The sequence below is a fragment of the Theobroma cacao genome, chromosome 2, assembly GCF_053813885.1.
Source record: "Theobroma cacao isolate CCN51 chromosome 2, ASM5381388v1, whole genome shotgun sequence".
NCBI classification, from domain to species: Eukaryota; Viridiplantae; Streptophyta; class Magnoliopsida; order Malvales; family Malvaceae; genus Theobroma; species Theobroma cacao.
In genome coordinates, this window is record NC_142640.1 from 2,088,669 (window position 1) to 2,108,745 (window position 20,077).

At 31.9% G+C, this 20,077-nt stretch overlaps 3 protein-coding genes and 1 long non-coding RNA gene across 9 annotated transcripts; 2 read left to right on the plus strand and 2 right to left on the minus strand.

Annotated features, from left to right (window-relative positions):
* Positions 1-146: 146 nt before the first annotated feature.
* On the minus strand, positions 147-3,251 carry LOC18607338 (F-box protein At1g10780-like). Of its 4 annotated transcripts, XM_088803612.1 has the most exons (5): positions 3,119-3,251; positions 2,909-2,986; positions 1,112-1,856; positions 703-983; positions 147-601 (listed from the first exon to the last, which is right to left on the minus strand). In XM_088803612.1, exons 3-5 carry the CDS (start codon positions 1,437-1,439, stop codon positions 365-367), a joined length of 846 nt encoding a protein of 281 aa, XP_088659738.1. In that variant the 5' UTR covers positions 1,440-1,856; positions 2,909-2,986; positions 3,119-3,251; the 3' UTR covers positions 147-364. The 4 variants fall into 4 exon arrangements, with proteins under 4 accessions (XP_088659738.1, XP_088659739.1, XP_088659740.1 ...); XM_088803613.1 differs by lacking the exon at positions 3,119-3,251 and having other exon boundaries at positions 2,981-3,110; XM_088803614.1 differs by lacking the exon at positions 3,119-3,251 and having other exon boundaries at positions 2,909-3,052.
* Positions 3,252-3,426: 175 nt separating this feature from the next.
* On the plus strand, positions 3,427-6,501 carry LOC18607339 (uncharacterized). The gene is made up of 3 exons (XR_016024633.1): positions 3,427-3,691; positions 3,952-5,589; positions 5,697-6,501. It is a non-coding gene; the product is annotated as an uncharacterized LOC18607339 (long non-coding RNA).
* Positions 6,502-9,382: 2,881 nt separating this feature from the next.
* Positions 9,383-12,207, minus strand: LOC18607340 (F-box/RNI-like superfamily protein). 3 transcript variants are annotated; one of them, XM_088803266.1, is made up of 4 exons: positions 12,068-12,207; positions 10,320-11,064; positions 9,911-10,191; positions 9,383-9,810 (listed from the first exon to the last, which is right to left on the minus strand). In XM_088803266.1, the coding sequence occupies exons 1-4, from the start codon at positions 12,146-12,148 to the stop codon at positions 9,574-9,576; spliced, it is 1,344 nt and encodes a 447-aa protein (XP_088659392.1). In that variant the 5' UTR covers positions 12,149-12,207; the 3' UTR covers positions 9,383-9,573. The 3 variants fall into 3 exon arrangements, with proteins under 3 accessions (XP_088659392.1, XP_007041506.3, XP_088659393.1); XM_007041444.3 differs by lacking the exon at positions 12,068-12,207 and adding an exon at positions 11,860-12,035; XM_088803267.1 differs by lacking the exon at positions 12,068-12,207 and adding an exon at positions 11,540-11,779.
* A 5,145-nt stretch (positions 12,208-17,352) lies between these two features.
* Positions 17,353-18,424, plus strand: LOC18607341 (histone-lysine N-methyltransferase, H3 lysine-9 specific SUVH5-like). Its single transcript, XM_018114761.2, is given in 2 exon segments — positions 17,353-18,252; positions 18,254-18,424. Coding segments are annotated over 2 exon segments (1,065 nt in total). The 5' UTR covers positions 17,353-17,358.
* Positions 18,425-20,077: the final 1,653 nt, after the last annotated feature.

Genomic DNA, 20,077 nt, shown 5'->3' on the forward strand with positions numbered 1-20,077 from the left:
TTGCTTCTCTCCAATGAATGAATGCAACAAGGTACTTATTCTTATTTTTCTATTCTCAATCATGCTCGTTGCTTCTGGATCTTGTCCTGTGCCTATCATTTATTAATATTATTATTTAATAATTAAATGTGTGGTATTAGCTGTAATTAAGATATAATCTCTGTAAGACTTTATCATTAAAAAATAAATAAAAAAGGCTTGATCATTAAAAACATCAATCCACAGGTCCCCAATGAAACATAGAGAGAATCAGATACGTGAAAACCATCATTAAGCAATGATCTGTGCTTAAAATTAGCGGTCAAAACTGTTCACTTCAGAGCTTAAAAGAAAAAAGAGAAGCGAAAGTGCCCCCTTGTCAGCTTTATTCAATTCGAACTATTTTGCGGCTCAGAAACCTTAGCCTGCGTATCTCATCAAAGAAGTCATCTTTGCTACTATGGCTTCTCTTCATTTGACGAGTACTTATTACCATTGTCTTCAGATTTTTCCCATACTTCAGAAGGGACTCCAGGGTGCTCATTTTCTGTTCAGCGTTTAATGTTGATCTTACTTGGACCACAACTTCTTCTAGGCATGGACTTACAAACCCTGGTTCCACCTGCAAACACAAATTTTTCTTTCTTTGAGTAAAACATGAAATCTTGAAGGTTAATTTAGGCCAGAGAATCAACAATAACACCACTGTGGTCATCGACATACGTTTTTCAGGCTGTTTTTCTGGCAAAGTGAAGCAAACATGCCTCCATGGATATCAAAGTTTTGCAGCTTGGGATGGCTATGAAAAAATTCAACAAAGTCAACCTTTGGAAAGGGTAAATGGGTCTCCGAATCTCCAGTGAATCTAACCTCCATGTAGAGATGCTTCACCTCACTAGACCATTCTAGCATTTTACATATTGCATCCCAACACCATTGGTCCCCCCTCATGGACAAGAATTCAAGGGCCGAAAGCTTCCCAAAGTCTACCATGTATACTCTGCCTAAAAGCATCAAAATGCAAAATAACAATTAAAATTTCAGTTCAAATTTTAGTTCTCTTTCTTTATTGCAAAAAGAAATCCTGCATAAAAACAAGACAGAATACTAGAATTATAAGTGGAATAGGCACCAGCATTGCTTGCAATTGAAAGGTTCCTCAAGCATGTGGTCTCATGAACTCTAATCCAAGTACAACCTTGCACCTTGAGGTGTTCAATTTTCGGACAAGTGAGGGAAAGGGAACAGTCCCCCAAGCCACCAAATTCCAGCTCACAGTGCTCTAAATATGGCAACTCAATTGTAACTGATCTAACCCCTTCACAACCAAACAAAACTAAGTTAGTCAAATTAGGGCATGCCCCAAGTGCAGCAGAAAATGCAGGACCATCCAATCTTGCTCCAACAATTTTGAGGCTTTGAAGGCTTTTGAAAACATCCCACTTGGGTGGATTAACCATCAGCACACCCCAGAGCGTCAAGGACTCCAAATTCTTTGCTGCACTAATGCAGTCCAATTTGGAAGGGCTATCAAGACGTGCCTGATTTGCAGTAATATCAGCTATTGTCAGCTCAAGATGCTAGAGTGATGAATGCACCAGCAATAGCCACGAGGCAAGGCCTGCACTGGTGAAAGGACTGTAAACAACAAGCTTCTCTAAACATACAATCATCGAAAGCATTTTCCAGACAATGGTGTCTGGGTTATCACTGCCAGAGTGGCTATCAAAGGAGTTGCGAGGAAAATGGAGACTTCTAAGGTAAGGCAATGACTCCTTCCATCTCTTGGATACACATTTACAAGCTGCAACATCCCGAGCATTGTTCAAGTGTGACAAAATGTCCGGAACAATGGCATCAGGAAGAGAGTCCATTCTCTGAGAATAAATTATCAAAGAGGTAACTGTCAATAATTGATTATGGCAGAAGCTAACATAATAAACATATAACTAATCAAAGTATAATCCATCAACTAATTGTCAAGAGGACAACACGTTTGAACTCCGAATTTGATGATTTCAATCCTAATTTTTTTCCCTTTGTTTCGTTGACATACTTAATTCTGAAATTAAACACTGTTTATTTGGTGGCTTGCTATAACGATAGAAAGAACATAAACATTAACATTCACCTCAAAAAAACATCATACCAGTAATGGAACATTATTCAGTGCGGTTCTGGGAAGTTCAAAACTCTAAATAGTGTAACGCTAAAATTCTAATGCTAATTTTTCTCGCCAGGGCTTCATCAGTTTTTATAATAGCTAGCTTAAAATTCATGATATATATATCTAAGATTTAATATAATTATTAAAAACTTTTGTTGTGAACTCAAATGAAACAGAAAGAAGATTACCATTGCATACAAATCCACTCAAAAGCATAGAATCCTAAGAACCCAGATGAGATATGATCATTTCAAGGTAAACCCAAATGAAATTCAAGCAAACGAGATAACATTTCACAAATTTAGACCCCAAAAGAAAATCGAATTCATAATCAAATTCGAAACATTTCAGACATGAAAATTCAATCAAAGAAAGTGAATGAAGAGAACAAAAAAATGAAGAATAAAGCTTACTTTTATAATATGAAAGAGAAACACAGAATGAACTCAAATGAAATTTTCATTGTGAGTTAACCCAGAAACAGAAACCAAAAAAAACTAATTACCATTGAATACAAATCCGCTCGAAAGTAAAGAATTCGAAAACCAAGATGAGATATGATCATTTCAAGATAAACCCAAACTGAAATTCAAGCAAAACGAGATAACATTTCACAAATTTAGACCAAACAAAAACTCAAAATTTACAATCAAATTTGAAACATTTTAGACATGAGAATACAATCAAAGAAAGTGAACAAAGAGAGCTTACATTTATGATTTTGAAAGAGGAAAGATGAATAAAGAAACAAAGAGAGCTTACAGTTATGATTTTGAAAGAGGAAAGATGAATAAAGAAACAGATCGGAGCCTCTTTATGTTTCTGTGAAAATACCTGACCCTGAAAGCGAGACAAGGAGAGAGAAGTACCAATGAGCAAAGTTTAAGAACTCTTCCGACAGGGGGACTGACTGACACCCTTTTGTTATATTTATTATTTGTTTCATTTATCTAAACTATATATGATTCTTACCGACATATATGCACCACATGCCACACTTATACCTAGTATTTTATCAGGATTAAAGGGCATTTTTGAGTTTTTAGTTCCACTTTTCCTTTCTTCCTGGTCCTTTTTCCTTTATTGATCCTACCGACCTTCAAACGGTCACACTGCCCCGACTCAGGCATCACAATCCCAAATAGGCCCTAATCGAAAATGCTACTTCCAAGTTCTTCAACACGATCACCATCCTCTCCAAGATCAGCACGCATATGTGATTCGGGCATGCTCAACCACAAAACTTAACCCTTCTTATTTGTGCAGCAGCCAACTCACTTCTTATTTGTGCAGCAGTCAACTCATGGGTAAATTGCTGATTGCCGTGGGCTTTGCCACTGTCTTTCTGAGCTTCGGTCCGTCTTTTTAGGCTTTAATCCGTTGCATGGAATCGGGCCGTTGTCAACGGATGGATTTGCGGTCGAAACACCTTGACTCAATGCAATGGAGAGTTTGGATGGATGGATGCAGTGGAGTTGAATCATCCAGTGGGCTTTTCGAAGATTATGGAATGCGAAGGGTTTGGAAGACAGGCTAAGGTTAGAGGTTAGTCTTCTTAGTCTCATCAACATCTTGCCATAATGATCATTAATGGTTTTCTGCAGTTTGAGTTGTTTCTTTTCTTTCACAATATATATTCAATATGCGAAAATGATTCCCCTTCATTTCATTAAGTTTATTTTTCCATATAATTAAACATAGGTGGGCTTAAGTCACAGCCCACATACATGTATGAAAAGACAAAATTTGGAACATTATGGCTATATTTAAGATCAGAGCATTAAAATTTTTCTTGACTTTTTCAGATAATATGAAGAATGGATTGAAAGAAACAATTGAAAATGATTTGAGTAGTAATTCTTCTTTGCTTGAGGTAAGTTGGCCAAATGATTTATTTCAATCGAAATGGGTTCTCCTGTTCTGAACGTGTTTGCTTCCTGAAAAGATGATTAGGACGTACAAAATACTCTGTGATTGTAACAACTACTTACATTATTTTTAGTCTCAAAATTCCATACTGGGTTAATTTTCTGAATTGAGAAGTTTTGCATCAATGGAAAAGCTTATCTTATATAAAAATGGATGAATGGTTAGAGGAAACTCTGTTGAGGACTAAAAGCAGCCTTGGCAAAAGAAGCTCTGGTTCTTTTTTAACAAGTACACATTGTTACATATTTTTCTATTGATTCATACGAGAAGGAATCTTATAGATATTGGATTGTCATTATACAAAAATAAAAAGGGCAATGGCATGTTCTTGATACCTTCTGTATGAAGTGTGTACTATTGTTTTTGTGTCAATAATGCTATGAATTTATGATTATTTTTTCAAGGGTAGCATCAAACTCAAACTTAATGTCATCATAAAAATTTCAAAAGTCAGAAGCTTTCCAAAACTTCTTCAAAAGAATGTATATTCAGATTTAACAATGACTACTTGCTTAATTTGGCAACAACCAAAGACTAAAAATTAAACAATAATTGTTGATTAATTAGTATATAGTTGCTGCAAAAGACCTTTTCTGACAATACTTATTGCATCAATACTAGCATAATTTTGTAGTATCAAACAATCTCTGTCTCTCACATTTTTGCAGTTCTGTCAATGCAGAATATTTTTTAAAATGTTTGTTAAATACAAGCAAAGAATGCACATTTAAAAAATAAAGTGCTCTATAACTGAAACAGAGCTTAGATATATAGCCCATTCATAGCGAATCATGGTCGAAAACACTTTCTATGGGTAACAAAATCTGTGCAAAGAACACAATTTTAATAGATTGGTTTTTTTTGGTTGATCATCCATATTGGATTAACTCTAGAAATTTCGTCTTATATATTTGATAGGCATTGGCTTAAAAGTTTTGCAGATTCATGATTTATGTCCATACCAAAAAGGTCATAGTTGATGATAAGTATGTTATCATGGGATCAGCAAACATTAACTTAAGATCTTTAGATGGTTCAAGGGACACAGAAATAACTATTAGGTGCTTACCAACCAAATTACACATGGGCAGGAAAGAAATCCCTCCTGCATCGCCAGGTTTGGGATTCTATCTCTACTCACTTTTAAATGCTCAAAAAAGTTCCAGACAGCCATTTACGCATACTAGTATTTTTTTGGTTTAATTGTTTTAGCAAATTCTTCAAAGGAAACAAAATGGCATTAGAGCATGGAGAATAGTATTTCTGGGTATAAAATATATTTAATGTTTGCCTAAATTCCTATTTAGATTTATTAGTTGCACCAGTATTGTTGGGTGTAGGTTTATGATTATCAGATGTCTCTGCGGGCTAAACACCTTGGGAAACTGGAGGATAGTTTTCAGGAACCGTAAAGCCTAGAATGTGTTTCTAATTGTTCTAAATTATGTTTTATTTTATTTGTACTTGAAGTTAATGATATGGCTAGATGGGAGAAAAAAAAAAGTCTGCTTGTGGTAAGTTTTTTTTTTTTTTGCTCAAGTTTGTTAGGATCCATTGTTAATAAATGCATAAAAGTATGGTCATTTCTAATCTTCCAAATGATGTGTTGTTCATATTCTAGGAGGAAAAAAGAAGGAAGTGAAGGAGACTGGTTTGGGTCTCTCTTTGCCTAAGGATGAGAATTTCAGGGAACGGTACTCTGAGGTATATTTTGTTGCAACGGTACAATTGCTTTGTGATTATTATACTACTTTATCGGGATCTTAGTATCTTATGATTATATCATAAATTTTGGCTTTTGTAAGTTGCTGTCAATGGTGAAATGATTGAGTACAATGACATTTCTAGCTATTATATTCTGGGGCCATGGGCAATTTCAATTGGGAGATTAAGTCATATAATATTTATACTCATTGCAGTTTAATTAGTAAATAACAAGTGTTAATTAATTATGAGGGAAAAAATGGTCATGGATGCCATTCCTTGATTTTTTTTCTTCTTTCCCTTTCCTTTTAACTTATCTATGTTGTTAAATTACACATATTCTTTGATGTGGAAATCAAGAAAATGAAAGTCAAGAACTACGATTTCCCTCTCTTTGTGTCTCCAAGTGTTTTGCAAAAGAGAAAGATGACATTGAGGGTTTTGCTCCAGAGATGAGAACTAACTTTTTGGGCACAGTTGGCCTTGTGGAATGTGCTTCAGCTTGGAATTGTTAATTTATTTTTTTATCAAATTTCTTAAAGCCATTTGAATCTCATTTTGTCCCTAAATGAGCAAAACTATTCACCAGTAAGCCTTAATTTATATCATTCTTTGGTCTCAAAGGTTTGTCACTAAGAAAGAGTTGCAAAATTGTACTGAAACAAGCTCTGAGCTCTGTAAGTTCATCAAAAAGAAAAAAACAATTTGTGCTTGGAAGGATTGGCATTATTTAGGGTACATGCGGAAAAAGTTAGATATATGTCAAAGTTGAAAATGTTGTAAACTCATTATGTAGCAATGTTTTGTACCATAAATGAGGAAAGGGATGTTTCTTTTTTTCAACTTATAACTGTTTATTATTTTTATTTGGTTTTAAAGGTTTAGTTATTGAGATTGTATGTTTTAATATGTTATCCAATTAATCACATCCAACTTCCAAAAACTAAAATAGGAAAATAAATGAAAGTTCGAGAACTCTTCTATTTAGAAAACTATATTTCTGATAATACTTTTTTCCCTTTTTAAAGTTGATAACAAAATTTCCACTAATTTTCTAATAAACATTCGTCTTTTTATTCTTACTTTTTAAATTATATATAAATTAACACAATTTTGTTTAACTATTTATACGTTACTATGTATTATTTTTACCATAACAAAGTCTGTTTAACTGTTTATCCATTATCGTATATTAGTTTTACCATAACATAATCTATCTTTTTACATTCGTATCATAACAAATACATCATTTTACTTCTTTTTCTCTAACAATTTATAACAATTATAATACCAAAAATTATTAACATTAATAAACAATTCTTGATTCTACTAATTTAAATATTTTATACTAAATTTTTAACATCAACTATTTATAAAATTTACAAACTCATCGTGTAGCACGGGTACTTTACTAGTTTATTTATTAAATTTAAGTGCTCAGTTTTTCAAATTTTTGAATTCTTTTGACTGTTTATCAACATTCGCAAAGAGCCAAATTAACCAAATGCTTTGATCCAAATTTTCAAAATAAAATATGCTTCATAAAGAATTATTAAGAAAGTTCAAAGTTTTGATGATAAAAAATAAAAGTGATAAAATTTTAATTTTTATAATTTATAACAGAACCGATATCAATTTAATCTTATCTTTAAACTTAATTAATTTTTTAAAAATTTTCATCCATTTAATTCTCAATTGTGATAAATTGAACCAATCAAACTGGCCGTTTACTTACTCCTAATATAATCTATTTTGTACCGTTGATGGAGTTATGGTGTGTAGTATAACTATACATATTGTCTCTTCTTTGTGTGGTTGCTTATGTGAATCTGTGTTTCAAATTTTGTCTAGCTTTAATTATTTCTGCGTTCAAGTAAACAAGTTAGTCATTTCGGGATTATTCAACGTCAATGATTGATACTAAAAGGCCTAAAAAGGGAAAAGGAAAGCTTTAATATATTTTGAGAAAAGACACTTGCAACATTTATTATAGCCTTTTTTTTTTATTAATATTTGATTTCATATTTGACTTGTGTTTTCGTGATATAATTATTAATTAAAATAATTATTGTTGAAATGTTGGCATAATTAAACATAGTAATTCCCTTAGATGTTGTCATGTCACGCATTTTTTAATTTAATTTAAAAACATAATACTTGATAAAATTTTTAAATTATTTCAAAAAAAAAATTTTCACTGCATTCAATGAAATCTTATAATATTATTTTAATTCAAATTAGTCTTCACAATGATTGATTAATTAATGATTATTAATTAAAATATTATTTATCATTTTATATTTATGTGACACTAATATGACAGATAAAAAATATCGTATAATTATGTCATCATGTCATTTTATTATTATTATAACATATTAAAATATTATATCAATACCACATAATATATAATAATAAATGATATTTTAATTTAAAATAAAAATATAATAATTTATTTAATTTAAAATAAAATACAAAAATATTAATGCAATAAATCATATTTTTAGATTCAACTTATTAAATTATTGTATTAAAATGGCTTGAATTATAGTCTAAATTCGAAACTAATTGAAATCAATTTATCTGAATCGATTTAATAGATTTGATGGATTCGGACTATTAATAATATAAAAAACATATTTATAAAACTTTGCTTAATATATCACTAACAAAGTTTAAGTGTCTTTAACTTAACCTTATATAAATATATATTATTAATAATCGATTCGGTTATAAATCTTAAATATAAAAAATCTATGGAAAGAATCGAATAAATCACATCTCTTAATTCATTAATACCGAAACAAAAAAAACAATCAAGCTGAATTAATGGAATTCAATTCGATCTGTTTTACTTCCCAATCGATACTGTCTTTTTCCATTAATCCTCTGTCGATTCTCTGGAATTTGTCAAACCAATCCAAAAATACAAAGATGGAGGTGAGTTTGACAGCATGGCTACGCCTTTCCGTTTCTGGAGACAATTTTGACGCTTTTACAGTGTATCAGAACATAACCATTTTCATCTCAAAATTTCCGGAAATGGTGACTGTGTCTGTCATCATCGTCTATGGAGAAAAAGGTATGTAAACCGCGTTGCATTGATTGGGCGATGCGCGACCATCTGCAATCTTCACGCGCGAACGCCATTTCAGGAAGCAAATAGCTTCACAGCTACAGCCTTGTTCTAGGTCACAGGTGGGGTTCGATTCCTCCCTTTGCATTCACTAACAAATTACAAATCCCTGGCACTCGCAACCTAAACTTCCTCTGTTTTTTCTCTTTTCCCACCTCTGCATTAGACACTTAAATATTTATGTTTATTTTTTTACATACGTACATATGTTTGTATGTATGTACGTATAAATCAGCATGTTCTTTGATGGAAAAGTGGAGCAAAAGCTTGGCTGTTCTGGTTGGATTTTTCTTGCTTCTCTCCATTGAATGAATGCAACAAAGTAATTATTCTTATTTTTCTATTCTCAATCATGCTCGTTGTTTGTGGATCTTATCCTGCGCCTATCATTTATTAATATTATTATTTAATAATTAAATGTGTGGTATTAGCTGTAATTAAGATGTAATCTCTGTAAGACTTGATCATTAAAAAATAAATAAGAAAGGCTTAATCATTAAAAACATCAATCCACATGCCCCCAATGAAACATAGAGAGAATCAGATACATGAAAACCATCATTAAGCAATGTTCTATGCTTAGAATTAGCAGTCAAAACTGTTCACTTCGGTGCTTAAAAAAAAAAAAAAGGACAGAGAAAGTGCCCCCATGTCAACTTTATTCGATTCGGACTATTTTGCGGTTCATAAACCTAAGCCTGCATATCTCATCAAAGAAGTCATCTGTGCTACTATGGCTGCTCTTCATTTGAAGAATCCTTATTCCCATTGTCTTCAGATTTTTCCCATACTTCAGAAGGGACTCCAGGGTGCTCATTTTCTGTTCAGCGTTTAATGGTGATCTTACTTGGACCACAACTTCCTCTAGGCATGGAATTACAAAGCCTGGTTCTACCTGCAAACACAAATTTTTCTTTCTTGAGTAAAACCTGAAACCTTGAAGGTTAATTTAGGCCAGAGAATCAACAATTATACCACTTCGGTCATCAACTTACATTTTTCAAGCTGTTTTTCTGGCAAAGTGCAGCAAACATGGCTCCATGGATATCAAACTTTTGCAGCTTGGGATGGCTATTAAAAAATTCAACAAAGTCAACCTCTGGAAAGGGTAAAAGGGTCTCCAAATCTCCAGTGAATTCAACCTTCATGTAGAGATGCTTCACCTCACTAGACCATTCTAGCATTTTGCTTATTGCATCCCAACACCATTGGACCCCCCTCATGGACAAGAATTCAAGGGCTGAAAGCTTCCCAAAGTCTACCATGTAAACTCTTCCTAAAAGCATCACAAAGCAAAATAATAATTAAAATTTCAGTTCAAATTTTTGTTCTCTTTCTTTCTTGCAAAAAGAAATCCTGCATAAAAACAAGACAGAATACTAGAATTATAAGTGGAATAGGTACCAGCATTGTTTGCGATTGAAAGGTTCCTCAAGCATGTGGTCTCACGAACTCTAATCCAACTACAACCTTGCACCTCGAGGTGTTCAATTTTTGGACAAGTAAGGGAAAGGGAACAGTTCCCCAAGCCATAAAAGTCCAGCTTACAGTGCTCTAAATATGGCAACTCAATTGAAACTGATCTAACCCCTTCACAACCAAGCAGAACTAAGTTAGTCAAATTAGGGCATGCCCTAAGTGCAGCAGAAAATGCAGGATCCTCCAATCTTGCTCCAACAATTTCGAGGCTTTGAAGGTTTTTGAAAACATCCCACTTGGGTGGATTAACCATCAGCACACCCCAGAGCTTCAAGGACTCCAAATTCTTTGCTGCACTAATGCAGTCCAATTTGGAAGGGCTATCAAGACATGCCTGATATTCAGTAATATTATCCATTCTCAGCTCAAGATGCTTGAGTGATGAATGCACCAGCAATAGCCACAAGGCAAGGCCTGCACTGGTGAAAGGACTGTAAACAACAAGCTCCTCTAAACATACAATCATCGAAAGCATTTTCCAGACAATGGAGTCTGGGTTATCACTGCCACAGTGGCTATCAAAGGAGTTGCGAGGAAAATAGAGACTTCTAAGGTAAGGCAATGACTCCTTCCATCTCTTGGATACACAATTGCAAGCTGCAACATCCCGAGCATTGTTCAAGTGTGACAAAATGTACTGAACAATGGCATCAGGAAGAGAGTCCATTCTCTGAGAATAAATTATCAAACAGGTAACTGTCAATAATTGATTATGGCAGAAGCTAACATAATAAACATATAATTAATCAAAGTATAATCCATCAACTAATTGTTAAGAGGACAACACGTTTGAACTCCGAATTTGATGATTTCAATCCTAATTTTTTTCCCTTTGTTTCGTTGACATACTTAATTCTGAAATTAAACACTATTTATTTGGTGGCTGGCTAAAAGATAGAAAGAACATAAACATTAACATTCACCTCAAAAAAACATCGTACCAGTAATGAAACATTATTCAGTGCGGTTCTGGGAAGTTCAAAACTCTAAATAGTGTAATGCTAAAATTCTAATGCTTATTTTTCTCGCCAGGGCTTCATCAGTTTTTATAATAGCTAGCTTAAAATTCATGATATATATCTAAGATTTAATATAATTATTAAAAATTTTTGTTGTGAACTCAAATGAAACAGAAAGAAGATTACCATTGCATACAAATCCACTCAAAAGCATAGAATCCGAAGAACCCAGATAAGATATGATCATTTCAAGGTAAACCCCAATGAAATTCAAGCAAACGAGATAACATTTCACAAATTCAGACCCCAAAAAAAAATCGAATTCATAATCAAATTCGAATCATTTCAGACATGAAAATGCAATCAAAGAAAGTGAATGAAGATAAGAAAAAAAAGAAGAATAAAGCTTACTCTTATAATTTAAAAGAGAAACAGAAAACGAAGTCAAATGAAACTTCTATTGTGAGTTAACCCAGAAACAGAAACCAAAAAAAAATAATAATTACCATTGCATACAAATCCACCCGAAAGCAAAGAATTCGAAAAACCCAGATGAGATATGATCATTTCAAGATAAACCCAAACTGAAATTCAAGCAAAACGAGATAACATTTCACAAATTTAGACCAAACAAAAAACTCAAAATTTACAATCAAATTTGAAACATTTCAGACATGAGAATACGACCAAAGAAAGTGAATAAAGAGAGCTTACAGTTATAATTTTGAAAGAGGAAAGATAAATAAACAAACAGATCTGAGCTTCTTTATGTTTTCTGTGAAAATATCTGACCATGAAAAAGAGACAAGGAGAGAGAAGTAATAATGAGAAAGAAATATTTTTATACACATAAAAGGAAAGTACAGAGAGAGAGTGGCGCGCGTCGATGGAGGGGTTAAGGGGGTTTTCAAATTTTAAAAACTTTTCAGAGAGAGGGACTGACTGACTTTCCTTTTTTTATATTTATTATTTATTTATTAAATTTAAGTGCTCAGTTTTTCAAATTTTTGAATTCTTTTGACCGTTTATCTAACATTCCCAAAGAGCCAAATTAACCAAATGCTTTGATCCAAATTTTAAAAATAAAATATGCTTCATAAATAATTATTAAGAAAGTTCAAAGTTTTGATGATAAAAAATAAAAATGACAAAATTTTAATTTTTATAATTCATAACAGAACCGACTAAAGCCTTTCGATTTAATCTTATCTTTTAAGTCAATTAATTTTCTAAAAATTTTAATTCATTCAATTTTCAATTATGATAAATTGAACCAATCAAACTGATCATTTACTTACTCCTAATAGAATCTGTTTTGTACCGTTGATGGAGTTACGGTGTATAGTCTAACCATATATATTGTCTCTTCTTTGTGTGGTTGCTTATGTGAATCTGTGTTTCAATTTTAGTCTAACTTTAATTATTTCTGCGTACAAGTAAACAAGTTAGTCATTTTGGGATTATTCAACTGCAATGATTGATACTGCAAGCCTAAAAAAGGAAAAGGAAAGCTTTAATATTTTTTGAGAAAAGGCACTTGCAACATTTATTATAGCCTTTTTTTATTATTATTAATAGTTGATTTCATATTTGACTTGTGTTTTCGTGATATAATTATTAATTAAAATAATTACGCTTGAAATGTTTGCATAATTAAACATAATAATTCCCTTAGATGTCGTTATGTCACATATTTTTTCATTTAATTTAAAAACATAATACTTGATAAAATCTTCAGATTATTCAAAAAAATCTTTATGAAAATTCATATAATATTATTTTGATACAAATAAATCTTTATAATTATTGATTAATTAATAACTATTAGTCAAAATATAATTTATAGTTTTATATTTACGTGACATTGATATAAAAGATAAAATATATCATATGATCAATTTATTGTATCATTTTATCATTATATAATATACTATCATACTTTATCAATATTACATATATTTAATGACAAATGATATTTTAATTAATTTAATTATAATTTTTTTTAATTTAAAAAATATAAAAATTTGAATGCAATAAATCATATTTTTAAATTCCACTTATCAAATTATTGTAAAATGCAATTAAAAAGGCTTGAATTATAGTCTAAATTTGAAACTAATCGAAATCAACTTATCTCAATCAATTTAATAGTTTGATGGATTCGGACTACTAATAATATAAAAAACATATCTATAAAACTTTGCTTAATATTTCACTAATAAAGTTTAAGTTTCTTTAACTTAACTTTATATAAATATATATTATTAATAATCAATTCGTTTATAAATCTTAAATATAAAAAATCTATCGAAAGAATCGAATAAATCACATCTCTTAATTGATTAATACCGAAACAAAAAAAAAAAGATTCAAACTGAATTAATGGAATTCAATTCAATTTGGCTTACTTCCCAATCGATACTGCCTTTTTCCATTAATTCTCTGTCGATTCTCTGCAATTTGTCAAACCAATCCATAAATACAAAGATGGAGGTGAGTTTGACAGCATGGCCACGCCTTTCCGTTTCTGGAGACAATGTTTTCTCTTGTACAGTGTAGCTGAACATAACCATTTTCATCTCAAGCTTTCCGGAAATGTTGACTGTGTCTGTCATCACCGTCTATGGAGAAAAAGGTACATGTAAACCGCGTTGCATTGATTGGGCGATGGCGACCATCTGCAATCTTCACGCGCGAACTCCATTTCAGGAAGCAAATAGCTCCAGAGCTACAGCCTCGCTCTAGGTCACAGGTGGAGTTTCGATTCCTCCCTTTGAAATGACTAACAAATTACAAATCCTTGGAACTTGCAACCTAAACTTCCTCTGTTTTTTTCTCTTTTCCCATCTCTGCAGACACTTAAATATTTTATGTTTATTTTTATTTATAAAATATTTGTTATTTTATTAAATTAATAATAAAAATTCTCTAAAATAAAGTCAATGATATTAAATAAATTTAATATTTAATATTTTATTATGTTTTACTTAACATAATAATTATAAAAATTAATACTTTAAAAAACCCTTAATAAGAAAATTTAAATAAATTTATATTCTTCCATTGAATTTAGTTAATTTTTTATATTTTTTTTATGATCAAATAAATTTGAATAAATAACTATTTGTTATTTTATATTTATAATATTAATGTGAAAAATACAAATATAACCTAATTATACTATTGTCGTAACGTGCGGGTCCGGGAACCTGTCCGCCAGACGCGGACGAAAATTAAATGGTTTAAGAGTTGTCACCAATATTTTTTATCTAGATGTGATTGGTCACCTATTAACCCGATTCTAATCGACGAAGTCCTAAATTAATTTTAGGTCCGTCGAAAGAACAAGTATTGATCCACGTCTTTTTAGAGATGAGTTCGGGAGTGTGGTTACTCACGAATAAGGGTTAGCACATCCGTGGCGACCGTTCCATGAACAATACAATTTAATCTTAAGTTATCATATTATAACCTACTTTTGATTTAATCCCTACTTATTAACTAAATTTTTATTAAATTGACTGCCTGAGTCTTTTGTTTGGTTTTACGTATGCATGTGATGCAAGCGTAAAATGATGTCATGACTCGTTTATTTTAAATAATGGGGTCGTTAATCTTTTATTGAAAAATTATTCGAAGACCATCCCAACGCTTTGATGAAGTCTCGAAATTCTCCTCACCTAGAGATATCCCGGGAAAAACTCGTATCTACAAGCTTTTCGGGGAAATCCCTTTATCGAAATTCCCGCACTATTTGCAAGAAAAATGTGGCGTGCTATGACAAGATAAAATGCTGATGTCTACATGCACGCGTTTATTGAATTAGGTGGTTCATAATTCACTCAACTATGTATTTAATAATTTATCATTTTGTTTATATGTTTATTATTATCTATTTTTTATGGATTATTTATTTATTTTTATAATTTTTTTTTGCTTTTTACTTAAATCCATATCCTTTAATTAACGTTTTTTCATTAATATTTTACTTGATTATATAGCTTATCAAATAATTAATTAATTTATTTTCTTTAACGATTAAATTAACTTTATTTAGTAATATTTATTTAAACTAATTAACTAATATAAGTTCAAATACAATATTATGTAAATCTATTATTTTTTTAATATATATGTCATTTTTTAACAACGATTATTTGATTTAACAGGTATTGGAGTTTAAAGTTTGGATTTATCCCGACGTTTCGGTGAAAATCTGTCTCGAACTTCGCATCCAAAAAACATCCACCCGAAGAGAGACAACTCTTTGCCCATTCTTAGATAGAATTTCTCAAACAATCATCTCATTTTTCTTATAATTTTTTATATTTGTATCATGTCGTTGTTTTTTATTTTTATTTTTTGTTTATATATATATATATATATATTATATTTACAAGTATCTAAATATGAATATTGATCCCACTTATATATATATATATTTACTATTACAACCATTATCATCTTTTTAGTATTTTTTTATATTTTTTTTCGGATATTAGTTTATATCTATTTTTTTATTAAATATTTACGCATATTTTCATTTACCACTTTATATTTTGTTATTATTTTTCTACTTTGAAATATCACAAAATCTCTACATAATATATTTTTTGTCTTAATTAAATTATCCTTATGCTCCTAATAATATGTCTTTAACATAAATAATTGAGCCACCATAATAAATAAAAATAAAAAATATTAAAGTAAAAAGACATGCAAATTAAATCTTACCTTGTGTAGATTTAGATTAACTCAAAAAGGACATAACTATGTGGGCCAAGGCAAGCCACTAAAAGTACAACAACACACCAAAATTTCTCAAAAAATAAGTGAAGAGCCCCTTACCTCATTTCTCCTTTTTCTTTTTTCTTTTTTCTTTCTTTCTTTTCTTTCCTTTCTCTTTCTTCTTTCTTTCACTTTCTTTCTTTCTCTCCTAGCCACTCCCAACCATACCTTTCTTTTTTTTTTTTAATTTTTAATTTTTAATTTTTAATTTATTTATTTAGGTGTCTACAACTATTATATTATATTATTATTTTTATAATATATTAAATTATAATGTCGATATTATGTGTCAATCATAATTCATTTCTTTTTGGGATCTGATTTATTGAATTTATTTGGTAATAAGTTAAAATAAAGATAATAATTGAAATAAAAAATATAATAATAATAAAAATAGAAAAGGAAATTCGATAGCGTAGGTGACGAGCCATGGACAAATTTTACTGCTGTCAAAGAAGCGCCTGTCATAAACTCACGTCCTTTCGGAAGAGATTTGACTGGTTAAAGGTAACTATTCACTACATGTATTTTCGCACAATGATCATCATCATCGTCGCCGTTCATTTCATCTCACAAGTCAAACCACTAGATTTCAACAACATCAACGCTCATGGTAAAGAGATCAAGAAATATTCAGATCCCTATACTGATTTGCAAACGATTCCACTTCTGCTTTCTACCTATTTCTACAACAAATCTTTTCACTGGGAAAAAGTTTTCTGAGGTAATTCTTTTTACGCTTTCCTTTTTTCTTCTTTAGTTCTTCTCTCTTGTTTGCTTCCCTGTAAAATCCCTTTAAGCCTTTGTGGGTAGTGATATTCATGGTTTGCCTGACTTGACTGTGTGTGAGAGCGTTCAAGCTTTCTTTGTACCTTTTTTGCTTTTGCATGTTTCTCTGTTCTTATTGTGTAAGATTTCTTTTCTTTCTGTGTTGCAGTCTTCATTTTCATCTCTTTCGTATGTTGCGACTCTTAACTTTGTTTTAGAATTTCTTGGTTTCATTTCATTTCTTTTTTTGGGCACTGTCACTTGCTTTGCATTATGATTCTTTCACGAGGGTTTTGCTTGTACTTCCTGTAAAGAAGGGCTTGTTCTGCCTTCTGCGTAGTGCAATGGAACTCGTGCTCTTTCATTTTGTGTGTGTGTGTGTAAGGTTTTTCGAGTTTCTGTATAGTTTTTGAACATTTTTTTGATTTGTTACGATACCAGGATTTATCATGGCTGCGGTGCGTCCAAAACCAGGATTTTCATCAAAGCGTAAGCAAGCAAAACAAGATGGCAAAAATCCCCGAGCAGTTGTTTGTGCTGACAATGAGGGGCCCTTTACCGCAGAATGGTATGCCAGTCGTCGAAAGATCGAGGAAACTCTGAGGTTTTACAGGGAGTTACTAGTCAACAGAAAGTTATTTGACGAGCTGTCACAAGAACCTGAAAAGAGCCCAGATGGAAAGAAATATTCGGGCATAGGTGTTCATATGAGAGCAGCCAGGGTTCTTGAGAGTTCAGGGGGATGGGTTAACACCAGCAAGCAAATAGGACATGTTTCAGGGATTAAAGTTGGTGATGATTTTCGTTGGAGGGGTGAGTTGAGTATTGTTGGGCTTCACCATGAGTTTCAGAAGGGGATAGATTATATGAAGCTGATTAATGGTAAAACCCTGGCTACAAGCATTGTTGATTCTGGTCGATATGAGAATGGCGTGGGGATTACTTCTGACGTGTTGATTTACTGTGGCGAAGGTGAAAATCCTAACCTTTCTCGAGTCAGGAAACCTAAAGACCAAAAGCTTGTAGGTGGAAACCTTGCATTGAAGAATAGTATGGATAGTAAAACGCCTGTCAGGGTGATTCGTAGGTTAACAGACATTGACACTTCCAAGGAATCAACTACTGTGGGTGCTGCTAAAGGGAATGATATTGGCTACAAGTTTGTTTATGATGGATTGTATCGTGTGACTGGATTTTGGAAAGAAAGAGGGAAATTTGGTAGATATGTTTACAAGTTCTCATTGAAAAGAATTGAGAGGCAGCCAGAACTTGACTTGGGGAAATGGAACAAAGTGGGGAATGGTTCTGCTGGCAGTCTCTTTAAAGGGAAGGAAAATGACATTTATTGATGCAGGTAATAGTTTTGGTGAAGCTTGCAATGGACAATGGACAAGCATCATCATAATTGAAGAGTTGAGGCAAGCACAAATTCTCATACAGGAGAATTTTGTTTTTGTACATGCTAGTTGCCTTCTTTTCTTTGGACTGTTTTGGTCTGTAAATAATAGTAATTAGCTTTGAAAATGTTTTACTCAAATGCTTATAGACTGGAAACTAATTTTGTTTCATGCTAAAATGCTAGTTGCTTCTCTTCTCTATTTCTGTTTTGGTCTTTAAGTAATACTAGTAATGCAGTATAGAGGGCCTTGAAGCCTGAACTTTATGTTTGTGTACCTTTTTTTTCCTGGGTAATGAAGACAAAAACTATGGCAAACCTTTTCACACCCTCCGGCATCAGAACTTAAAAAGGCTACAATTTGTTTAGAGGAATACAGGGCAAAGCTTATATCTTCCTGTGGTCTTGAAATCCCTTTTGACACCCAAAACACAGACCGTGAACCATGTTTGCCGCTTTGAGCTTATGCCTGGTAAGTTTCTAATGATTGGATTGATCATTAATGTGTTTTATCTGCCCATAGACAGCCATCTTTAATCTTTAATCTTTGAGTAATTGTGTTCAAGTAAAGCACGAAGGGAGTTGAGAATATGGTTTTTTGTTGCTTGGCCTAGCCTGTATCTCAAGCGTTTCAGCTTGGAGTGGCTTCAGGCCAGACGATAAAAGGATGCTTCAGTGGAATAGAAATCATCTTGGTGCATCGGTTAGTGCTCTCTTCTATATGCTCCCTTTAATCAAAAACCTTAAAGTTTATATCATAAATTATAAATTATAAATCTTAAACTATAAAAAGAAACACCAAGTGAAGCACTAAATGAGTAGAGAATTTTTGTGACGAGTGGGAGATGACTAATTTTCGATATGAAGACTAACCAAATTTGCAATTCAGAGTTTCTCTTGGCACTCAACTGGTTTTACTTGTATGTTCAGGTCCAAGTGAACAACCCTTGAATAGCTTACAAAGAAACTATTTGATGAACGACATCATGTTCTATTTGGATAGAATGTTGGTCTCTTATTTTATGTACTCTTTTATTTTTTTTTTGCATGTTTTTAATCCACTTAATTGCATGAATGTTGCTACATGGAATTTGTTTTTCTTAAGTTAGGTGTTGATATTAATACTTAGAAAATTACATAAGGCAATCAAAGGGTCAAAGTATCCCATAGTTTGATCATCAATGTATATGTAAAGATTCATTCTTTATTATATATGTTCACGAATCCTCAATTAATTTAAAGCTTTAGCACAGCAACTGATCATGTCATGCTCTTTCTTGTTAGCGAATGGCTTCGTTTCCAGCCCTTGAGATGGGTTTTTAGCAAAGGCCATCCTTGAACCATGGACACGGCAAAATCGCAATATCAAAATTAATCTGTTGTAAAAATTTGCATCAAGATATAGTACATGCAAGTAAGCAACTATATATATATATTTATATTCACTCCATTATGAAATATTCTCTTGTAATTTTCAAGTAAGGTTTTCAATAATTTGAGAATTTAGATGTTATCCATGTATATGATCTTCATTTCATTTGAAGATTCATTGTGGCATAAAAAAACAATCAAGAAACAACCATTATGATGATTTCAAGTTGGTAGGTTAGTCATGTCATTCTCCCTTTTCATGCAAATTTACATAAGGGTATTCTTGTTGTCTTTATGTTCCAAAGTTTTTATTTCTCCCTTCTGAAAATTAAGTTTGTGTAAGTAGCAAGTGACAAGCTAAAGACCAAATTGTTGGAGGATTCTTAGGTTGGAAATCCTTC